The 19,854-nt window shown below is 45.2% G+C and overlaps 1 protein-coding gene across 1 annotated transcript; it reads right to left on the bottom strand.

The window, feature by feature from the left end:
- Positions 1 to 6,726: 6,726 nt before the first annotated feature.
- Positions 6,727 to 16,524, bottom strand: acsl3b (acyl-CoA synthetase long chain family member 3b). Its single transcript, XM_040171277.2, has 15 exons — positions 16,248 to 16,524; positions 13,880 to 14,350; positions 13,194 to 13,371; positions 12,987 to 13,096; positions 12,670 to 12,808; positions 11,710 to 11,860; positions 11,452 to 11,575; positions 11,028 to 11,099; positions 10,706 to 10,845; positions 10,338 to 10,510; positions 10,109 to 10,183; positions 9,829 to 10,020; positions 9,595 to 9,709; positions 9,319 to 9,476; positions 6,727 to 9,110 (listed from the first exon to the last, which is right to left on the bottom strand). Exons 2-15 carry the CDS (start codon positions 14,228 to 14,230, stop codon positions 8,953 to 8,955), a joined length of 2,136 nt encoding a protein of 711 aa, XP_040027211.1. The 5' UTR covers positions 14,231 to 14,350; positions 16,248 to 16,524; the 3' UTR covers positions 6,727 to 8,952.
- Positions 16,525 to 19,854: the final 3,330 nt, after the last annotated feature.

The raw sequence follows: 19,854 nt of genomic DNA, 5'->3' as shown, positions 1-19,854 counted from the left end.
TATATCAGAAAAATGTGCATGGAGCATCATTGTTAAAGTACTTGTTCCGAAGAAAAGGGACCTGGTCCATTGTTTCATACAGTGGGTCCGGGAAGTATTCAACCCCCTTTAAATTGTTCACTCTTTGTTTCATTGCAGCCATTTTGGTAAAATCTAAATTTTTATTTCTCATTAATGTACACTCAGCACCTCATGTTGACAGAAAAAACCCAGAAATGTAGATGCAAATTTATCAAAAAAGAAAACCTGAAATATCACATGGTCATAAGCATTCAGACCCTTTGCTCAGTATTGAGTAGAAGCACCCTTTTGAGCTATCATTCCCAAGCTCTTCTTGAAGTTTTTCCACACCTGGATTTGGGGATCTTTGCAGATCCTCTTCAGTTCTGTCAGGTTGGGTCGTGAACATTGGTGTACAGCCATTTTCAGGTCTCTCCGGAGATGCTCAATTGGGTTCAGGTCAGGGCTCTGGCTGGGCCAGTCACAGAGTTGTTCCGAAGCCACTCCTTTTGGCTGTGTGCTTAGGGTTATCCTCTTGTTGGAAGGTGAACCTTCGACCCAGTCTGAGGTCCTGAGCAGCCGGGATGAGGTTTTCTTCCAGGATATCTCTATACTTGGTCGCATTGATCTTTCCTTCAATTGCAACCAGTCATCCTGTCCCTGCAGCTGAAAAACACCCCCATAGCATGATGCTGCCACCACCATATTTCACTGTTGGGATTGTATTGGGAAGCCAATGAGCAGTGCCTGGTTATCTTCACACATACCGCTTTGAATTAACCCAAAAAAGTTCAATCTTGGTCTAATCAGACCAGAGAATCTTATTTCTCATAGTTTAGGAGTCCTTCATGTGTTTTTTGGCAAACTCTATGGGGGCTTTCATATTGCACTGAGGAGAGGCTTCCATTGGTCCACTCTGCCATAAATCCAAGACTAGTGGATGGCTGCAGTGATAGTTGACTTTGTGGAACTTTCTCCCATCTCCCTACTGCATCTCTAGAGCTCAGCCACAGTGATCTTTGGGTTCTTCTTTACCTCTCTCACCAAGGCTCTTCTCCCACGATTGCTCAGTTTGGTTCGACGACCAGGTCTAGGAAGAGTTCTGGTCGTCTCAAACTTCTTCCATTTAAGGATTATGGAGGCCACTGTGCTCTTAGGGACCTTGAGTACTGCAGAAATTATTTTGTAGTCTTGGCCAGATCTGAGCCTTGCCACAATTCTGTCTCTGTGCTCCATGGGCAGTTCCTTCGACCTCATGATTCTCCTTTGCTCTGACATGCACTGTGAGCTGTAAGGCTATATGGACAGGTGTGTGCCGGTTTAATTCAGTTTAATTAAACACAGCAGGACTCCAAAGAAGGAGCAGAACCATCTCAAGGAGAATTAGAAGAAATGGACAGCATGTGAGTTAATGTGAGTGTCACAGCAAAGGGTCTGAATACTTATGACCATATGATATTTTAGTTTTTAAAAAAAAATAAATTTGCAATAATTTCTACATTTCTGTTTTTTTCTGTCAAGGGGTGCTGAGTGTACATCACTGAGAAATAAAATGAACTTTTTTGATTTTAGCAAATGGCTGCAATGAAACAAAGAGTAAAACATGTATAGGGGTCTGAATACTTTCTGTACCCGCTAGATACATTGTTATATCATCTTACATCATAGAACCATTGATAAAGCTTCCTCAATGCATAAGGAACACCAAGTTCAAATGGTTTGTTTGTGAAATCTAATCTGAAGAGTAACTTTGACTTTCAAATAAATGTGGAGAGAAAAAGTTTGTGGAGTACATGAAGCGGCATGATCTGGATACATAGACTTTGATAATTCATTACATTGATGCCATTATAAGTCAATCAAGGGATCCACCTTTGTGTGGAGTCTCAACAAATCTGTATATCCGAATGTCTATCTGTTCATTTTCTTGTCAATCTGGCATTGTGAAAGTAACATCAACCCTCTGGGCACTATGACGATTAATGGATCATGTGTTTTTAAACAGGAATCCAGGTTTTCGGTCTGATTCCTCTACAGGCCTTATGATGTGCTGTCTCTGTGCATAGTTCCATACAGACCCGCCCAGTTATTTCAGAGATATAAAACAGCAGTGAAATGTGGTACAGCTACATCCCATTCACTCTCCCTCTTTTCTCTATTGATTGATAACAATTGCAGCAGGAATTATTACAACTATCACAGATTTGTACTCTCTCCTTTTGTTTGTTACATAGTGGTATTTTATATGGAACTTACTGCCAAAGCGTGCAAATGTTTCATCGAATGGTTTGAACACATTCAGCCAGATCCATATTGGCCTTTTTCATTTCACTGTCTTTCTCTCTTTGTACAATATTCCAGTGTCTAAACCAACAGCTGACCATTGGGGACCCAGCTGCTGTTTATCCCCATGTCCGTCAAAAAGCTGCAGGGCGAGGATGATGTCAGCTCGCCAACGACTTGTGTGCGTCACCATGGCACAAAAATCACACGGGCATGTGTTCACATGCATGTGTTCATATGCATGAGCTCACAACTGCAAAAATAAAAAAAACATGCACACAGGCTTAAAAAGCTGATTCTCAGATCCTTTTGATCTTCTGAATGTGTTCAGATGCTGAATTTCACACAATAGCAGCTCAAGGACTCACTATTCAACCAGCCCATGTTAAAGATCTGCAAACGCTTCATTTTTTCAACACTGGATCTGAAAACAAAATAGAAGAGGAAGAAAAGAAACAATGATCGTCACAAAAGAAGGAGAGAGGCGTCAGGGCCACATGTAGGCCGTTCTTCTCTTCGGCTTTGTTTTGTTTTTCTCTCCCTCCTCCTCAGCTCTTCACCCCCCCCCCCCCCCCCCCCCATCACCCCTTCATGAAGCGGGGAGAGAATGGCTCACCTTCTTTTCAACCGACATCTCCATGGTGACGCTGCCTCAAAGCCTTTGCTCTGCTTCTATCATGTCTTCCCACAGGTTGGCATCCACCTGCCCTCTCCTCCATTAGTCGCTTCCTTTCTTAAGATGGACATCTTTTTAGTGGCTTGCATTCATTACGTCTCCCTCTGTCCTGGTCATCTCACTACTTGTACCAATTAATGTGGTCAATGAGTGGTCCTTGTCTTCATGAGGCAGGTGGTTTCAGCCAGGGACATATTTGGGCTGATTAGGGGTCGCAATACGGAGCAGAATTAGGTATGCTGTCTGGATCAACAAGAAAACTGAAGGGGTGTATGAACAAAATGAAAGTGGAGATTTGAACCTAGCATATCCTTTTTTAAAAAGGCACATGTCCGGGAAAGGATTATGTTTCATATCTGTATGTAGCAGACAATTGAGCCTTGATCTTTTACTAATGAGCATCTTTTGAGCTCATCTAAGTGTGACATTTGGCACACATGTGCTCTTTTCTCTTTGAGGATTGATCTTCTCATTTAACTTGGCAAGAAAGATAACTCCTTTACTCTTTTGCATACATATTTTTAAGAAGAAGAAAGTATCCTTTATTAATCCCTGTGGGTTCTCTGCATTTATCCCACACAATGGGAGCAGTGTGCTGCCGTAAAGGCGCCCGGGGAGCGGTTTGGGGTTAGGTGTCTTGCTCAGAGACACCGACACGGACGTTTAAATTGATAAGATTAGCCTGTAACAGGAAATAAAGAGAAAGAAAGCCGGGGATTGACACGCAACCACGACCTCTCGCAGCCTCTGCACACCCACGCGAATGTTTTTACTTAATCTTTCTCAGACCACTCAGGTCAGACACTGTTGGAGTTTATCAACTGTCCGCTGTAGCGTTGATGCACCTGTGAATATTTTTGACATCAGAAATGATCACGAAATCTCCATCTACACTCAACCTAAACAGAGGTCCCATCAGACTGTAAATTCCTGTGTTGGTGTTCAAAGGTCTTTAAGCTTATTTTTACACCCCAACTTATTTTCAATATAATCAGATTTCAGTCAAATCTTTGCCTCCACCATCACAAACCTGTTTTTTGTTTCTCTCTCTTTCCTGAACTTATCTTTGGTCTCCTTCCCCCCAAACCTGTCAACCATGATTCCTCTCATTATTAGTATCCTCCACCCCCCTGTAAATATTAAAGGCTGCTCACCTTGGTGCTCTGACTCATCCCTCTTTAACAAACCGAGAGTGTTCTTCTGCGCGTGTGGACAGCCTTACATGAGCGCACATGCAGAGTTATCTTGGTGTCTATGGTAAGGGACGCAGCGTGACGCACTTCAGAGACGGAGAAAGGATGTGTTTTTTTTAATGAAGAATGTCAATGAAGGGGCCAGTAAGAATGTGCCAGTAATAATGTACATATTTGCAGCATGAACTTCCAAATCCATCATAATCACGTTCATGTTATAAAGCTCCAAATAGTGCCTTTCTAATTTGATTTTGGTCTTTTTGTCTCCCTAATTGGCTGTGCATGTAACAGCTTTATGTGTTACTTGGAATATACGGTGTCTTGGCAACTGTGGTGATTTTTATGATCATTATAGACTGCAGACTTTATCCGAAACCCAATTGTGTCCGATCCTTCCTTTTGTTTCTGCGTCGTGGCACTCCCAGCAGGATGGTTTTTAACCTGAGAAACTTTTTTAAATACGCTCTTTTTCATGTGAATGCTGTTCTATTTTTGTTTCCCCTGCTTTGCTTGACAGTTCAACTTTTCTTTCCAATATGCTCAGTCTCAGAGATCCACCCCTCCTCTCCTCCACCTTGCCTGTTTTCCAAACCTCCTTCTCTGCTCTTTCCCCACCACCATCCCTCCCATTCCCCCTTTTCTTCTCCGTGGCTTCATCCCTGCGGTCTCTCTGTCTCTCTCTCCGCCACTCCCTGTCAGCGGCGCGATGATGCTGTGCTGGCTGACTCCCAAAGCACTTGCCCCCTCGTTCCTCCACTTCCGCACCACCGCCCTCCCTGCCGATGCTATAAATACGGCGGTGAGTCATCGCCCAGACATATCGGTTGCCCCTCCCCCTCCCCCCCTTCACACACACACACACACACACACACACACACACACTCACACATGCTCTCTCTGCTCAAAGCTCATTGCCAGACGTCACACAATTTCCCACCTCCACTTTGGCCCACCCATCATGAAGACCCAGCTCAGATAAGTCGGGGCGAGGGCATAGGCACGGGTGCAGCCAGTGTTACCCAGCCTAAGGTCAGCACATCAAGAGCAAGATCAGCAGAAGGACCCACAAGATGGGGAAGATAGTCAACCGAAAATAGGTGTCACAATAACATTTTCCATTTTGGTGATGGGGATCTCCTTCATTGGCCCCTTTTGTAGCTCACCATTAAACATGTACCTGCATCTGCTTGTCCCATTGCTTCATAGCATCTATATCACTCTGGAGTTAGGTGTCTTGGTCAGGGACACTGACACCGAAATTTATTAGATTAGCCTGTAACAGGAAATAAACGTCTTATGTTACACCGTTTTTTGTATTACAAGTAAAATATTCGGGATCTACGGATGCCTTTGATTTGATGTGTTTGAACAGTGCTTCACCACACAGGTTTGTAGTGACGGACCACACTTCATATCTCCAATCAAGCAGTGTCTACATAGCTTCAACAACCCAGTGTCCTATCTCAGTCCCAGTCCTCGTTGAACCACCGTCTCTCAGCCTCAGATATACTTATTATATGTTCTCTGTCACCCACCTTTCCACAGTGATGACGCAGATCCGGTTCAGCTCCTCTCATCCTTAGGTAAACTACAAATGGTCTATTGGCCCACACAGGGATGTGCACATATATAAAAGCACAACCACAGATAAAAGTTTTTGCGCACTTCTGAGTCATAAGTAGCGAGGAAGAGGGAGGAAGGTGCGAGGGGAAGAGAGAGAGAGAGAGAGAGAGAGAGAGAGAGAGAGCGAGAGAGAAACAGACAGAAAAAGTAAAGGGTCGGAGAGCAAAGACAATCACAGAGAGGGAGATATGCACACGCACACACACACAACTAACAATATGGAAGATGTCCTTCACAGTTGCTGGCTGCTTGGTGCTGTTGTTGTTGTCTCTGTGGCAGAGGAACTCAGTGTGTGTGTGTCTGCGTCAGAACCGGTTGGCTAATGAAGGGAGCATTATGCCTCTGACGCACTCTCCAGTCCCATAGGGTTGGATGGAAGGAACGGAGGAGAGGAGAGGAGAGGAGAGGAGAGGAGGACAGGAGGACAGGAGAGGAGAGGCTAGAAGAATCGCTCATGTCTCGATGGTCTCACGGCTACTCTTTTGTGCCGCTTTTGCATTTCATTTGAAATCAAACAAAACCCTGTGTTTTTAGTGGGATTTTGTTTGAGAGGCTGGTTGATCTCTTATGTTTTCCTTCTCAAATACTGTGTAGGTTCCGATTCGTCTTTTGAAAACTGGGATGGCCAATGTTTTCACTTATCTTATAGATCAACAATATCAACAACGATACAGTCAGCTACTCTGCCTGGAAAGGATTTGAAAAGAATCACCGCTGATTGAATGTTGACTCTAAGGACTGCATGTTCCATACGCATCCGCAAACCACACAACTCTTTCACAAACCACATTCACTCAAACACCCATTCAGAGACACGCTGGCCTCTTGTTGCCATAGAAACTGGTTTCAGGATTCTAATCAAGCTGCCGATCCGATCAGTCACACGTCGTGCCGCGCAGATTGCGTTGATCAGGCGTTGAACGCAGCTCAAAAACACACAAATACCAGCAGTAATTACAACACCGTTCTTTATTGGATTTATTTCAGAATTGTCAAGGCCAACTCACGAATAAATAAGGAAGTAAACACTTGCAATAGCCCGGCAGCCGGGACCCATTGACCACACAAAACAAGGAGACCCCAAAAACTCGTCCTAAACAGAGGTCATTAAATATATCAACAGGAGACTTGTACACACCTGTACAATATATTGGTAGTTTGAATGAACTTGAATCATTGATCAACTCCCATCTCGGTCTGTTTTCGAGCGAGGGAGAACAACACAAGTGGTCTTTGCACCACCCACTCTTTGTCTCGCCGTTGGTTAAAAATGGATGTAGCGGTGCACGCCCTTGTGTGCCATCAAAACACGGGGAGTTCTTCCCATTCTTAGGACCTCTGAAGACAGCCTGTGTGTGCGTTCAGAGGCAACTTGCCACCTCTAGTGAGAAAGATGAAAAGCAGCACGCTGCTTTCCACTGAAATGTCAGGAAAAAGAAACTCGATTAAAAAAAGAAAAAGAGGTAAGAATGGCAATATGATACTGTCAATTATTAATGCTAAAGTGACCCCATTGAGATAGTAGACATCTGGCTAGAGGAAAAGTTAGAGTACCTGATTGTATTTTTATTATTGCTAAGGGTCTTCAGTGGGAGACCACTGCCCAAAAAATTAATAAGAATAATCTGCTCATTAACTGAACAGAATATCGCCACTGATTTTTTTTTAAAGACAGTAATTAATGTGTGTGTTATATGGGGGATCAAATGAATGGCAGTTCACCCTTTTATATACATAGCACATACATTATCATACAGCAAAACCAAATGAAGTGTTATCTTCTCTTTACGAGGTCCGGTGAATTTACGTTATACACAAACAGGTCAATAGGGAGCCGATTTATAAGGAATGTCCTCAGTTGTCTCGACTGGAGTGTGATCCCCTTATTTCCCTCTCACACACATGTATAATAACTAGGCGTTACGTTCTTTTTTTATCATGCATCAATTTCTTCGATGTCAAGTATTTTTTCTCTACTTTACGGTCTTATTAAAAAGCATAATATTTAAGGACTTTACATTGTTAAGCACAGCATGTTCACACGGGCTGCATCAGTGTCTCTCTACCACCCTCTTCGTTAATCCCGTGCCTATTGGGCAAAAGGCCTAAACATTCAACACTACGGAGGCATCGCTATAGGCCAGTTTCTTTTCCTTCTTAGATACTTAAAATTTGTGTATAAATATTGCACATTCATTTTGTAGTTCATACTCATAAGTATAAAAAAAAGACAAAAGTAACAGTAAGTAGACATATGGCGCAAAAAAAAAAGTAAAACATGTACAGTTGCGCCAAAATGTAACTGGGCAAACTAGTGTAACAAGGTGGGAAAAGTTCCTTTGTAGACGTCCATACAGGATATTGGTCACGACAGGAGGAATACGCAGCAGGGCTACGGTTCGTCAGTGAACCAACCAGTAATCATGAGACACAAGTCAGGACGCATCCGGGAGTAGTGGGCGACAAGGGGGGGGGAGCAGGGATGGAAACAATAAAATGAAGAAACTTTGGGACACGAAAAGACAATAAAAAGCTTAAAGTAAATTAGCATAAACAAATTGGCAATAAAAAAAAACAGGAAATGAAAGACTCAGAATGTTAAAACATAAAATAACATTGGAAAATGTCATTAAAAAAACATCTTGATGCTCAATCTCTCATGGCTTTGCAACACTGATCTTCACACACAAAAACACTCAAATGGTTTCAAAGCTGACAAACCAAACCTGAAGAAAACATGGAAGGAGAAAGAAAGAAAGAAAATATCCCTGCATTGATTACAACCTAACACCCACTTAAAGCACAGAGGGACACGTCCATCGGGACCATGCAAGCCCATTTCCCTGCCAGCTACCTGCCACTACACGTACGCGACCATCTGAACTGAAGGAAGACTCCAAAACAAATGGGGGGAGCGGGCAAAGGGGGGACGTTGACATAGGCTTGATGTATATCTGCATCAGACATTTGCTTCACTTCGAGTCATGTGAAAGTTTACTTTGTGCGACACCCCCGTGGTCAAAAGAGGCCGCCCCCCTCTTTGGATCGAAGCTGGTGTTAGGGAAGCGGAGGTGCATGAGATGCTCCTATGTGTCTGTAGTAATTTGTAAGTATAGTGGCTCCTTCTGTATGTTGCGCAGGGATATATACATGTTGCCTGGAGTGTATTCGGGTGCGTTATTTTCCTCCGTACATCCGCTCTATGTCGTCTTGGTAGTGCGATTTGAGCTCCTTGCGTTTCAGTTTGAATGCGTCAGTGACCAGCCCGGTCTCTGGCGTCCAGGGCTCGGCGCTCAGTCGGATCTTCTTGGGGATCTCAAATCGCTCCATTTTCGCTGGTTGTGGGGGAGAGCAGAATCACACGTTAGGGTGACATCGACAAGTGCAATAACTGGTGCAAGTCTGACGCCGTCTGCCTCGCAGGTTATGACTGAGAGCGCCACCACTCTGGGTTCTTCCGAGGCTTCATTGACACCTCTTCTCAGTGTGCAACGGCACAGTGAAAATGAACAGAGAGAGCACGCACGGCCTTTGTCTCCCTACCTGAGACGGCCGCCTCCGTGATGATGCGCAGGACCTCTTTCTCCATCTGGGCGTTGTTGCAGATCTCCTCCCGTGTGCCCTTCAGCTGCATCTGCTCCGCCAGCACCATCAGCTGCTTGTGGTTGGGCACCACGAAGCTTATCACGTACGACTGGTCACTAAAGAATAGGGCGCACAAGAGTCTGCAAGTTTACATCTTAATCACCGTTAGCAAGAGAGAAAAAAAACAAGATAGAACGTGAGAAAGGACACTGGCTGTGATGTGTGTGATTTTACCTGTTGGCATACGCACAGATGTTGTCTATGAGTGAGCAGTTCTTCAAGACAGCCTCCACTTTTCCAAGAGAGACATACTCGCCTGCCTGCAATTTCACCAGGTCCTTCTTGCGATCTGTGGAAGTGTGTGTGTGGGGTGTGTAGGGGGAGGGAGGGGGGGGTTCACACGTCACACTCCTCATACACGTTACACGCTCGTGCAGCACACATGCACGCGTTTGATTCATGTTGTACCGATGATCTTAAGGCATCCGTCAGAGTGGATCTCCCCGATGTCCCCGGTGCAGAACCATCTCTGGCCGTGCTCGTCCACGTAAAAGTCCTCGCGGTTCCGGGACTCCTTCTTGTAGTAACCCATCGTTACATTCGGGCCGCCGATCACAATTTCCCCCCGTGGGTTGGGCTTGTCCGTGCTGTAGTATCCACCTGGGGGGGTGCACAGACCTCAATTATCACCACATCGACGCATCATTTGTCGCCTTCTCTGTTGGGTTGTTGCCGCCCATCGACTCACCCTCCTCCCAGTCCTTCAGCGTAATCTCGGAGCAAATGAGTGGAGCACCGACCCGCCCTGTGCTGTAGTCCCAAACTGCAAAATAATAAGAAAAAAAACCCAGAGAGCAGCAGAGACTCCTGTTTAAAAAAAAATTGGTAATGTGTACAAATCAACTCATTTATAGGGGAAAGAGGATGGGGGGGCCAAAAAAACCACCACTGTTTGACATTGGAATCCACTCCCTTACTCTCACTGATGGTGCCGGCTCCACAGGTCTCCGTCAGGCCGTAGCCCTGCCCCACGGGGCAGCACAGGCAGATGTTCATGAAGTGCTGCGTGGCGGCCGAGAGCGGCGCTCCACCCGAGAGCAGCACCCGCATGTTCCCCCCGAGGAGCGCGCGCACCCGCTTGAACACCAGACTGTGAAAGCGCGCGCCGGAGACAAGATGAGTGAAGGGCGCCGGCGATTCCAGCAACAACAAAATAAATAAAAAGCCATTTCTGAATGAACTGCAGACTCAGTGTTGACAGGAATTCACACAAGGTTTTTTATTATTTGTTTAGCCAAGTAGTAACAGAGGCTGATACTCCTTGTGTTTATGATGCGTGTTTCACCTGTCACACAGCGGCGTGCTGTAGCCTTTGGAGATCTGCTCCATCTTGTAGTTGTAAGCCAGCACAAAGAGCGTCTTCTGGAGTTTGCTCATCTCCTCTACTTTGGTCATCACATTCTTGTAGATTCGATCCATGATCTCCTAAACGCATCAGGTGGGAAAACCCCGAGTTACACTTCTGACATTTGGAGTGTATACTCAGTATATAACTATGTTATTTGGTGGTCCGACTGTAGTTCAGAAATAATGTTAGAAAATTAAATTTGAGGCCATGTTACAGACATAATCTGATTGGTTTTTTGAAGTGATGAATAAAGACTTACTGGTACAGCAGCCATGAGAGTAGGTTTCAGCACACTGGTATCCCCTTTACTGCCCTTCTTTATCTTGGTAGACTGAAAACAAAAAATCAAAAACATCTAAGCAATACTGAATGGAATCTAAATTTAACTAGCGTCTAGTGACATTTTTTAGACGACAATGTAAAAAGCCAAAATACACGCTGGCTATTTTCCATGGCAGCTGTATAGACAGCACCATAGCAGCAATAACTGTGCCCCTTAGTGCCTGAATCGGCTCGTCGTGAGTACCCTCACTTCTTATTGCGTACTGACACCTTCTGGTGAGGCCACGTGCGCACTCATACCCAGAGTAACTGCGCAACACATTCAATTCAGACACAGCACACATCACTGCCCACGGGGAGTTTGTGTGTGTGTGTGTGTGTGTGTACTTTTATACACTGACCTGGTCGGCTAGAGTCTGGGGGGAGGAGTAGCCGATGCGACAGCCGTGAGAGATGCACACAAGTTCCGCGCTCAGCTCCAAAACGTGCGCCAACGGCAGGTAGCCGATATATGTGTCTGTTTCACTGCCGGCACAGACAAATGTTGCGGGTTAATTTCCACAGTAGAAACAGAAATGGCAATATTGTGCGTATATTCGGAAGCAGAGATATTTGGTAGGTTGCAGAAAGAGGGGAGGGGTACTCTAGAATTGGCGTACTTGAGATTTGGGAGTCGCTCCGCCATGCCAGTGATGCCGGCAATGATGTTGCCGTGGGAGATCATGACGCCCTTGGGGATCCCCGTGGAGCCGCTGGTGTACATGATGACCGCGATGTCCGAGGACTCTGGCTTTCTGCGGTCTACCGCCACTGGACAGGCAGAGGGGTGAAACGGATCACATAGTCATCAACATTATTCATTCGATTAATATATATATGTGTGTGTGTGTGTGTGTGTGTGTGAGAAGAAGTCTCAAGTACAGATCTGTAAAAAGATGATTTCAAAAAGCTGTATGCTATGACGGGATCTGAATATGTCACTACTATGCTATTTTTCTCAATTTATCATTTAATCTTTAAATCGTCAGAGAGCCATGAAGACCCAAATGCTTGTGTTGCTCAAAAAACCCATAAAGAAGCAAAGACAATCTTAAATAAAAAACCCCCCTAAAAAGCAGCAAATTCTCACATTGAAAAAGCTACATATTTATTAACCAATTGTCGGTAAAGCTGCAGAGGATTTAGCACCTTTTTTTTTACCAATTTACAGAAATGTACAGTGCAAATAATTGCAATCAAATGTGGTTTCTGTTTTCTACGTGATTGTGAAGGACACAAATGATTCACATGTATGTTATATATTGTCGTCATTTTGCAGTACCTTATCTATCAAAAAATTCCAGCATTGTCTTCATTAAATACGGTCAGATAGAAATTCTAAAAGTAGCTCAGGAGATTATTGTTATGTAACCCTAACTTCTGTTTCCACCAATTTTCCTAAAATGTCGACCAACGTCGTTGTCTGGAGAATGCTTTTTGACCTCTTCCTGACTCATGCACAGCACAGCACTCCAATTAATCATCAGGGTGTTGGCTTTTCATTAAGCCCCCCATCAGCGTGCTCCCATTTCCGTGACAAAATCAGAAAAGCTTTTTAATCAAAATGTTTAAACACTCACTGCTGTCGGGCCTGGATCCCATCGCCTTCACAGCATCCATGTTGTAGACCATGATGCCTCTGGGAACGCTTGGACAGCTCGTCAGTTTACTGTCGACTAAAATGATATATTGCAGTCTCGGCACGTCGCACACTATCGCCTGGCACGTGGAGTTGGGTGTGGGAGGCCGGCGGCAAGGCGATCGAGAAGAATCGAAAAACGAGAAGTATTAGTGCAAATAGTACCAACACACACACACAAACAAACAAACAAACACCCTCCAATTCAGAGAAGTATAAGTGCATCCCGGAGACGGATGAGGGCGGTCGAGCGGGTACCTTGAGGCGGCTCTGGAGCAGGTCTTTGCTCGTGATGATGTGCGTGATCTCCGTCTCGTTCAGGCCGTGGGCGATGGCCGTGGGTCCGAGGGTGGAGTACAGGGTCACAACTGTCGAATTCAAAGCCAGTTTGGTTGGTCTCAAGTCCTGGACCGCGGGTCGGGGATTTGGATGGATACACATTTACTGGTCTCCCTTGCCACTTACGTGGAAAGTTGTACATGAAGCAGGCTTGCGCCGCTACCACCCACTCCGCTCTGGTCTCACAGAAGATGGCGATGTTGCACTTGGGCCTCTGGCCGAGCGCCGCCAGGCCGCTGCCGAAACTCTTTGACGCCTCGTAGGTTTCCTCGTATGACAGCCAGTTGTAGTTTCCGAGTATCACCTAAAAAGATACAGAGGTTATATATGCAATCTTCAGGATTCATTTCCCAACATGACACAAAAAACAACATGAAAACTGAGGTCTGCAAATACACTGTTCAGGTCGGGTAGATTCAGAGAATCTTCTCTGCAGTAAGTCAATGATTCAATGATTCTTGGGAACCAATTGTATTTACATTGATGGGCTGATATGAGCACTGTTTCTCTGTGCCACAGTATAATGAAAAAGGCAAATGTCGGTTGGATCTGAAAGACGTCGCCTGTTGCCTGACATCATCCTTCATATGCTGACAGTTGGCGACACCTACGGGGCTTTCGAAGCTACAACAGCTGCCGATGAGGAAAAAAGGCCCCCGTCACAGTGCTGCTCTTCCTGCCACATTCCTCCCACTGTGCACAGTGGCAGACATCTGCGTCAGCCCAACGCTCGCTGGCAAACATCCAGTAATCCCACAGATTCACTTCAAGCTTCCCCGTTCTACACCTACAACCAAGGGACTGACTCTCACCTTCTTGAAGACCTTGCCGTTGGGCTGGAGCTCGTCCTCCTCACTCAGCACCTCCCTCGTTCCCAGACAGTCTCTCTTTGGAAACCGACTTGCGGCATATTCAAATATTTTGTCCAGGGAGTCCACGCTGGGGTGCAGCCACGCCGACAGCTTCTCCTGGCTGTTGACGGCCCTGTAAGGCCCCGCCGGGTGTCCGCTAATGGAGCTGGCCTTGATGCGGCGAGCTCGTTCCAAGTTGCCACCGGCTCCCGAGAAGAAGTACCAGGGTATGAAGGTGATGACCGAGTACACCCAGACGACGGAGCGGAAGACCTGCAGCAGCACGGGGTTCACGTCCTCCTTCAACTTCATGTTTTGGGGGAAGACGGCGGTGCCGGAGAAGAATCCGAGCAGACCTGCAGTGATCTCACCGATGGCTCAGTGCTCCGACCGCTGTGGCTGAAGGTCGCAGGCGGTGGATTTCAACCAGAACTGCAACACAGAAACGCAGAGGGAAATATTAGAAGTACGGTCTGGTGTAAAATGATGCATCAGGACATCCGGCAGTATGACGGAGAATCTAAAGTGTGCTGTTGCCTCCTTGTAAATGAATCCCTGCTGGCCTAAAGACCGTTTCGGTCTATTCTTAGACCGACTGTCGGTCACATCTCACCAGATATTCTGGCATTAATAATCTCATCCTTAAGTAAAACGCTTACTAGTTGATTGGCTGATTTTGTATTTTTAGATTTTCTCCCCGAGCTCAGCTATTTTTAGCACCCTCATGGCCACGGTGTAGTTTGCAAGGAGTCTGAGGACGCCACAACTAGCGACAGTGACTCAGGCTGCTGCTTAAAACAAGAGGTCATGGCCGGCTGAAGTGACAGAACGCAGAAGAATCTAACACTTGCCGACGAGGCGGGCCGCTCCTGGTGTTATTGATACAAAAAAAAAAAAGACCCAAATACCAATGTGTAATAATACATGCTTAGCGACTTATTAAAAAAGCTCTTATTGAGACAAACAAATAGTTTATCCAATAACATTGTACATGTCCGTGGTAAAAGGAGAAGTGTGTGCAGACGTTTGACTTCAGTTAGAGGGTGAATCGGCACCCAGCGACGATCACCTGCAATGCACCACGCTCGTCTCACACACTCAACCACCGTGACACTATGGCCAATATATAGTGTTCTACAGCACGAAATCAATAAATCGCCTCTCACCTTCCAATGAAGCATGTTTATGTGTGCACGTGGATGTGGATGCAATCAGAGAGTACTCCCCGTGTCTATTCACACAAACTGTGTGTGTGTGTGTGTGTGTGTTTTACCATCCAGCACTTAAATGAACGTTGCATGAACTGTCCTGGTCTCACAGGCAAATCAAGTTCCACAAACCAACTGACACAATTCTGTTGACGGAAACATAGCAGCCAAAGACAGGTGGCTTAAAAAAACAACACTGTTTAACGCTGTAGGATTCACTGGCTGGCTGCTGTCATTTAAATGAGGTGGACACACTTGCTCCTAACAACTATTCCAACAGCATGTGCCACAAGATGAAAACGACAAAAAGCTAATGGGATAATAATGGACCAACATTTCTGTGTTGCTACACATTCCGATAAAGAGCACCACAAAACCATACACACATTTAAGCCTTCAATGAATTTATCAGAGTAATAATTCGACATGTCATATATTTTAAAACACTAAATGAAAATTGGGAAAACAGGATAATGCTAAATTATCTTGTGATTGTATGACGCATTCCCTACATCATATAATTAATATACATCATATAATAACTTAACTTACATCGTTCAATCGGATGAATACATGTTATTAACCTGTATAATACCAATATATCTTCGTCCCTTTGACAAGCACTCGATTCGCGCTTGGAACCCCCATGTTTTGAATGGTGTGTCGTTATCTTACATCCGCGGTAGATACCAACGTAGGACGCTCGTAGCGCAGCACTGTTACACTGTTACAACAATCGTAAGTGTGATTGCGATCAAACACACGCGGGTAATATGACCGCGGCACGCGTCCTCTAGTCACCAGCTAACAGCAGGACACGCATCACTACGCCGAATGCGTTTCCAGCGGACAGCTTGAAGACGCGCTAGCAGCTAGCATGGGCAGCTAGCATTCAGGGCTGCGCGGCTAACCGCTGCGGCTGTTGTTGGCCCGCTGCTGGCGTCGTACACATCAGCCACATCACCGAAATGCAGTTCAGAATCGAGAGGCGGGACTCGGATGTGATTGCACGGTAACATCTGGCACATTAGAGACAACGTGATGGGTTTTTTTGGGGGGGGGGGGAAACCGGTGACTCTCTTTCACATCTGCAGAGCGCACACGCAGCAGTACAGTCTTACCTCTTTTCTCAGCCGCCTGCGTCGTTGCCGGCCGGCGTTGATTTGCGTGTCCTTATCCCTGCAACCAGTAATCTGACATTATGCTGATATATTCTATTAGCAGGATGCGCTTGCTATTAAATCAGAACTGCCCGTCTGTTATGAAACGTACGTAAAATTAAGGGAAATTCTAAAATTGAGCGTCTCCTGGCCAATGCTAACAGCCCGGAAGCTGGGAAATGACGTCAGGACACTTCTCCATCAGCGATTGGAGCGCTGAGGTGGCGCGTGCTTAGAGCGGCGGAGCGAGGTTACCAGCGGTCACGAGAGTCTGGGGCGTCATTTCTCGCGACCGGACACGGGAACCTCTGAATGTGTCGCCCGTACCTTGTATTTATGTGCTAGTGTGTTGCCTAGCGAGCCGTAGCGACTAGTCTGTAAGCTTAATGTACCGCAGCGATGGTCGATACAGTATTGGTTACATCATATGATTTAATGGCTAATTAACCAGCCGTGAAAAACTGCAGAAAGCTGCTGCGCTGTAGCTTCCTTTCAAAAACCGTAAAACAATGTCAGATTAAAGGGACTGAAATAGAGAAAGGATACATAGGTTCATATCATATAAAATATTGTATAATTATTTTTTTTCTAATGAATGAGGGTCAACATTACAGAAATAAAGACGTCGACATAAAAAACAAAAGTGTCAAACACGTTTATTTAAAATACCAATAGGCCTACTACAAACAAAGTATTATTTGATTCAGCTCCAATTAGTGTTTGCTTCAACCACCAGACGTGATCCAAAAAAGATCAATAGAATTAGATCAGATATATTAAAATATGGGCGGCACGGTGGCGTGGTGGTTAGCACCGTTGCCTCACAGCAAGAAGGTCCTGGGTTCGATTCCACCCAGTGGCCTTTCTGTGTGGAGTCTGCATGTTCTCCCCGTGTCTGCGTGGGTTCTCTCCGGGTTCTCCGGCTTCCTCCCACAGTCCAAAGACATGCTCTGGGGATCAGGTTAATTGGTGAATCTAAATTGTCCGTAGTTGTGTGAATGTGAGTGTGAATGGTTGTGCGTCTCTGTGTAGCCCTGCGATTGGCTGGCGACCAATCCAGGGTGTACCCTGTCTATCGCCCGAAGTTGGCTGGGATGGACTCCAGCCCCCCCGCGACCCTGTGTGCAGGATAAGCGGTTAGACAATGGATGGATGGATGGATATTAAAATATTATTAGTTGAGATGAGATTAAACGTTCTTTTGAAGAGTAAATGAATAGTCTTAAAGAGCGTCAGACTTTAATAAGTGTGGGTGCGCTGGGAACTGCAAGGTTGGTGGTTCGAGTCCCGGCTTCCCCATGTCTCAAGTCGAAGTGTCCCTGAGCAAGACGCCTAAACCCTAATTGCTCCCTGGGCAAAATATTTTTAAAAAGCCATGGGTTTAAAGTGTAATGTAAGTCGCTTTGGATAAAAGCGTCAGCTATGTAATAAATTTCACTGTTGGCATTAAGTTCAGTTTCTCACTAGACCTAAATTGTAGCTTTATTCATTGCTGAGCACAGCAGCGACATTGCCCTCATTGACCCTGGCAAAAGTGGGACTAGAGAGCCGACATACACATGTTGCCAATGCAATACATTTATCATTTAGGTGGTGCTAATTTATGTTTTCCTCATCTTTGTAATACCCAACTCTATCCCACACCAGCATTTAGTGCTTGCAATAACCTTTCTACCAGTAGGCGTGTTGTGTTTAACATAATCAAACAATAACAAATACAAGAGTAACTAATTCAGAGGATGTGAAAGTATCTGGACCACTGTCGCTCAATTCTATTGTAAAATTCCGATGTGGTGAACGCTTCTTCTGGTCTTGCTTCCTTTCTAATCCAGATCTAATAACAAACGCAAAAGAAGCGCATACCAAAAATATCTGACAACTGGTGTTGAAACTAGTATGGCCATTATATTTAAACAATACTCAACCTTAAAATATCTCTTGGTTGGTTTATTGTGTGTGTGAGTGAGTGTGGACCTGCGGCGGACATGTGCAAATTACAAACAAACTACTTTTTATATGAGTGACCGCAGAAGTCTGAGATCTAAAAAAAGAAGAAGCAACAAACAGAATTTTTATATATTTCATATTTCATTTAAAAATTGAAAAAGGTGAAACAGTCCGTTGTTTAATTTTATGCAATTCCACATTTATACACTCGAGGGAGTCGTTGTACATTTCTACTGTAAGGGCTTTGCACCGCAATCTATCTTAATGTCATTTAAACTTGACAAAGAGGAGATCCAACACTTCACGACAAAGTAAAGTCTTCTTTGACGTCTAAAGACCAACAAAATAAAAGTGACAGGGCTAGGTAAGTCATGTTTGACCCTTCAACCCTGGACACTGATCCCTTCTCATGGGTCTTTTGAGTGTTTTTCATGCCTGTTAGGCCATATGTCTGTGAATTTCCCCAAAACATGCATGCAAACACACAAGTTCATGCTTTTTCCTCCTCTTAGATGCACACCATTCACACCATCATGTGATCACATGGCCGAGCCAGAGCGCTTATACAAAGTGGTGATAATCGCTCTCCTCGGGCTATGTTTGAGGTCTTCTTGATTAGGACACAAACCATCGGAGGGCAGATGTTATAAGCAAAGAGAACACTTTCATCTCCTCTGTGAAATTCCTGTGTCCAATCTGATAATTACACAAGGACACACTTTGCACACACTAAAAGGAAAAGGAAGAAAGGAAATGTATCCTGAACTTCTGTCTCTGGGTGACCCATGCACCCCGACAGCACGCACATTGGCTGATATGCTCTCTCAGGATCCACCTATCCCAAGCGCTGACCAGTGTCATGTGACTTGTTAGGGTATTTTTCGTGATGATATGCTTCTTTTAAGTTCTTATGGCTCTCAACTAGACTTCCTAACACTGAAAGGACCACAATTAGAAGACTTGTAGTGAATATCTTTTGACAGAGTTGTCTTGACAGGACATCCCTATCACATGTAATTTATTTCAAAGTAAAACAACTACACTATTTACTTTTGAGCCCCTAGCTGGTTATGAAGCCCTTTGACGTCCGGTTGGATTTATACGAAGGGTGAGAGGGGGAGGGGGGGTGGGGGTGGGGGGATGAGGATTAGGGAACAAAGGGATCCTTCTCTGTCATCAAAGAGGATCTGCTCTGCCCAACTCATCCCCTGCTCTGTGGCAACAGCTTTTCATTTTTCCGGGAGAAGGAGTGACGGCTGGAGGGAGGAGGGAGGGCGGGCTCTCCAGCGCCAGAGTTTGATGGTAGGGGATGCAGATTTCAAAGTAATCTTCAACTTTAAGCCCTGCAGTGCCTGTGAAATGAAGCCCCCTGCCCCAGACACAGTGTTGCCTGTGGCTCCCGGTGGAAGTCTGCCACCCCTCTTTTTTTTCTCATGATTTTGTCACGGTGGCATTTAAGTGGCATTACTCACCGACTGGATGACCAAGTGAAGGAGTCCCTTTGAGAAACCTGAAAGGGATGGATTTTAACTCCTGAGACCAGTGTCGCCTCTTAAAACAACACTAAGTGGAGATAAATGCCCACTGTGTTATTGTGGTGAAGTTAAATAATGGAGACATC

This window comes from Gasterosteus aculeatus, chromosome 3, assembly GCF_964276395.1.
Source record: "Gasterosteus aculeatus chromosome 3, fGasAcu3.hap1.1, whole genome shotgun sequence".
NCBI lineage: Eukaryota > Metazoa > Chordata > Actinopteri > Perciformes > Gasterosteidae > Gasterosteus > Gasterosteus aculeatus.
Note: the sequence above shows the minus strand (reverse complement) of the source record. Positions and strands in the feature narration are given on the sequence as shown.

What these genes read in the sequence shown, in the direction of transcription:
- acsl3b (XM_040171277.2), bottom strand. Translation starts at nt 14,230, where the DNA reads ATGAAGTTGAAGGAGGACGTGAACCCCGTGCTGCTGCAGGTCTTCCGC. An exon ending in ACGGCAAGGTCTTCAAGAAG is followed by an intron (nt 13,372 to 13,879) that starts GTGAGAGTCAGT and finishes GTATCTTTTTAG; the next exon opens with GTGATACTCGGAAACTACAA. An exon ending in CGGATGCCTTAAGATCATCG is followed by an intron (nt 9,710 to 9,828) that starts GTACAACATGAA and finishes ACACTTCCACAG; the next exon opens with ATCGCAAGAAGGACCTGGTG.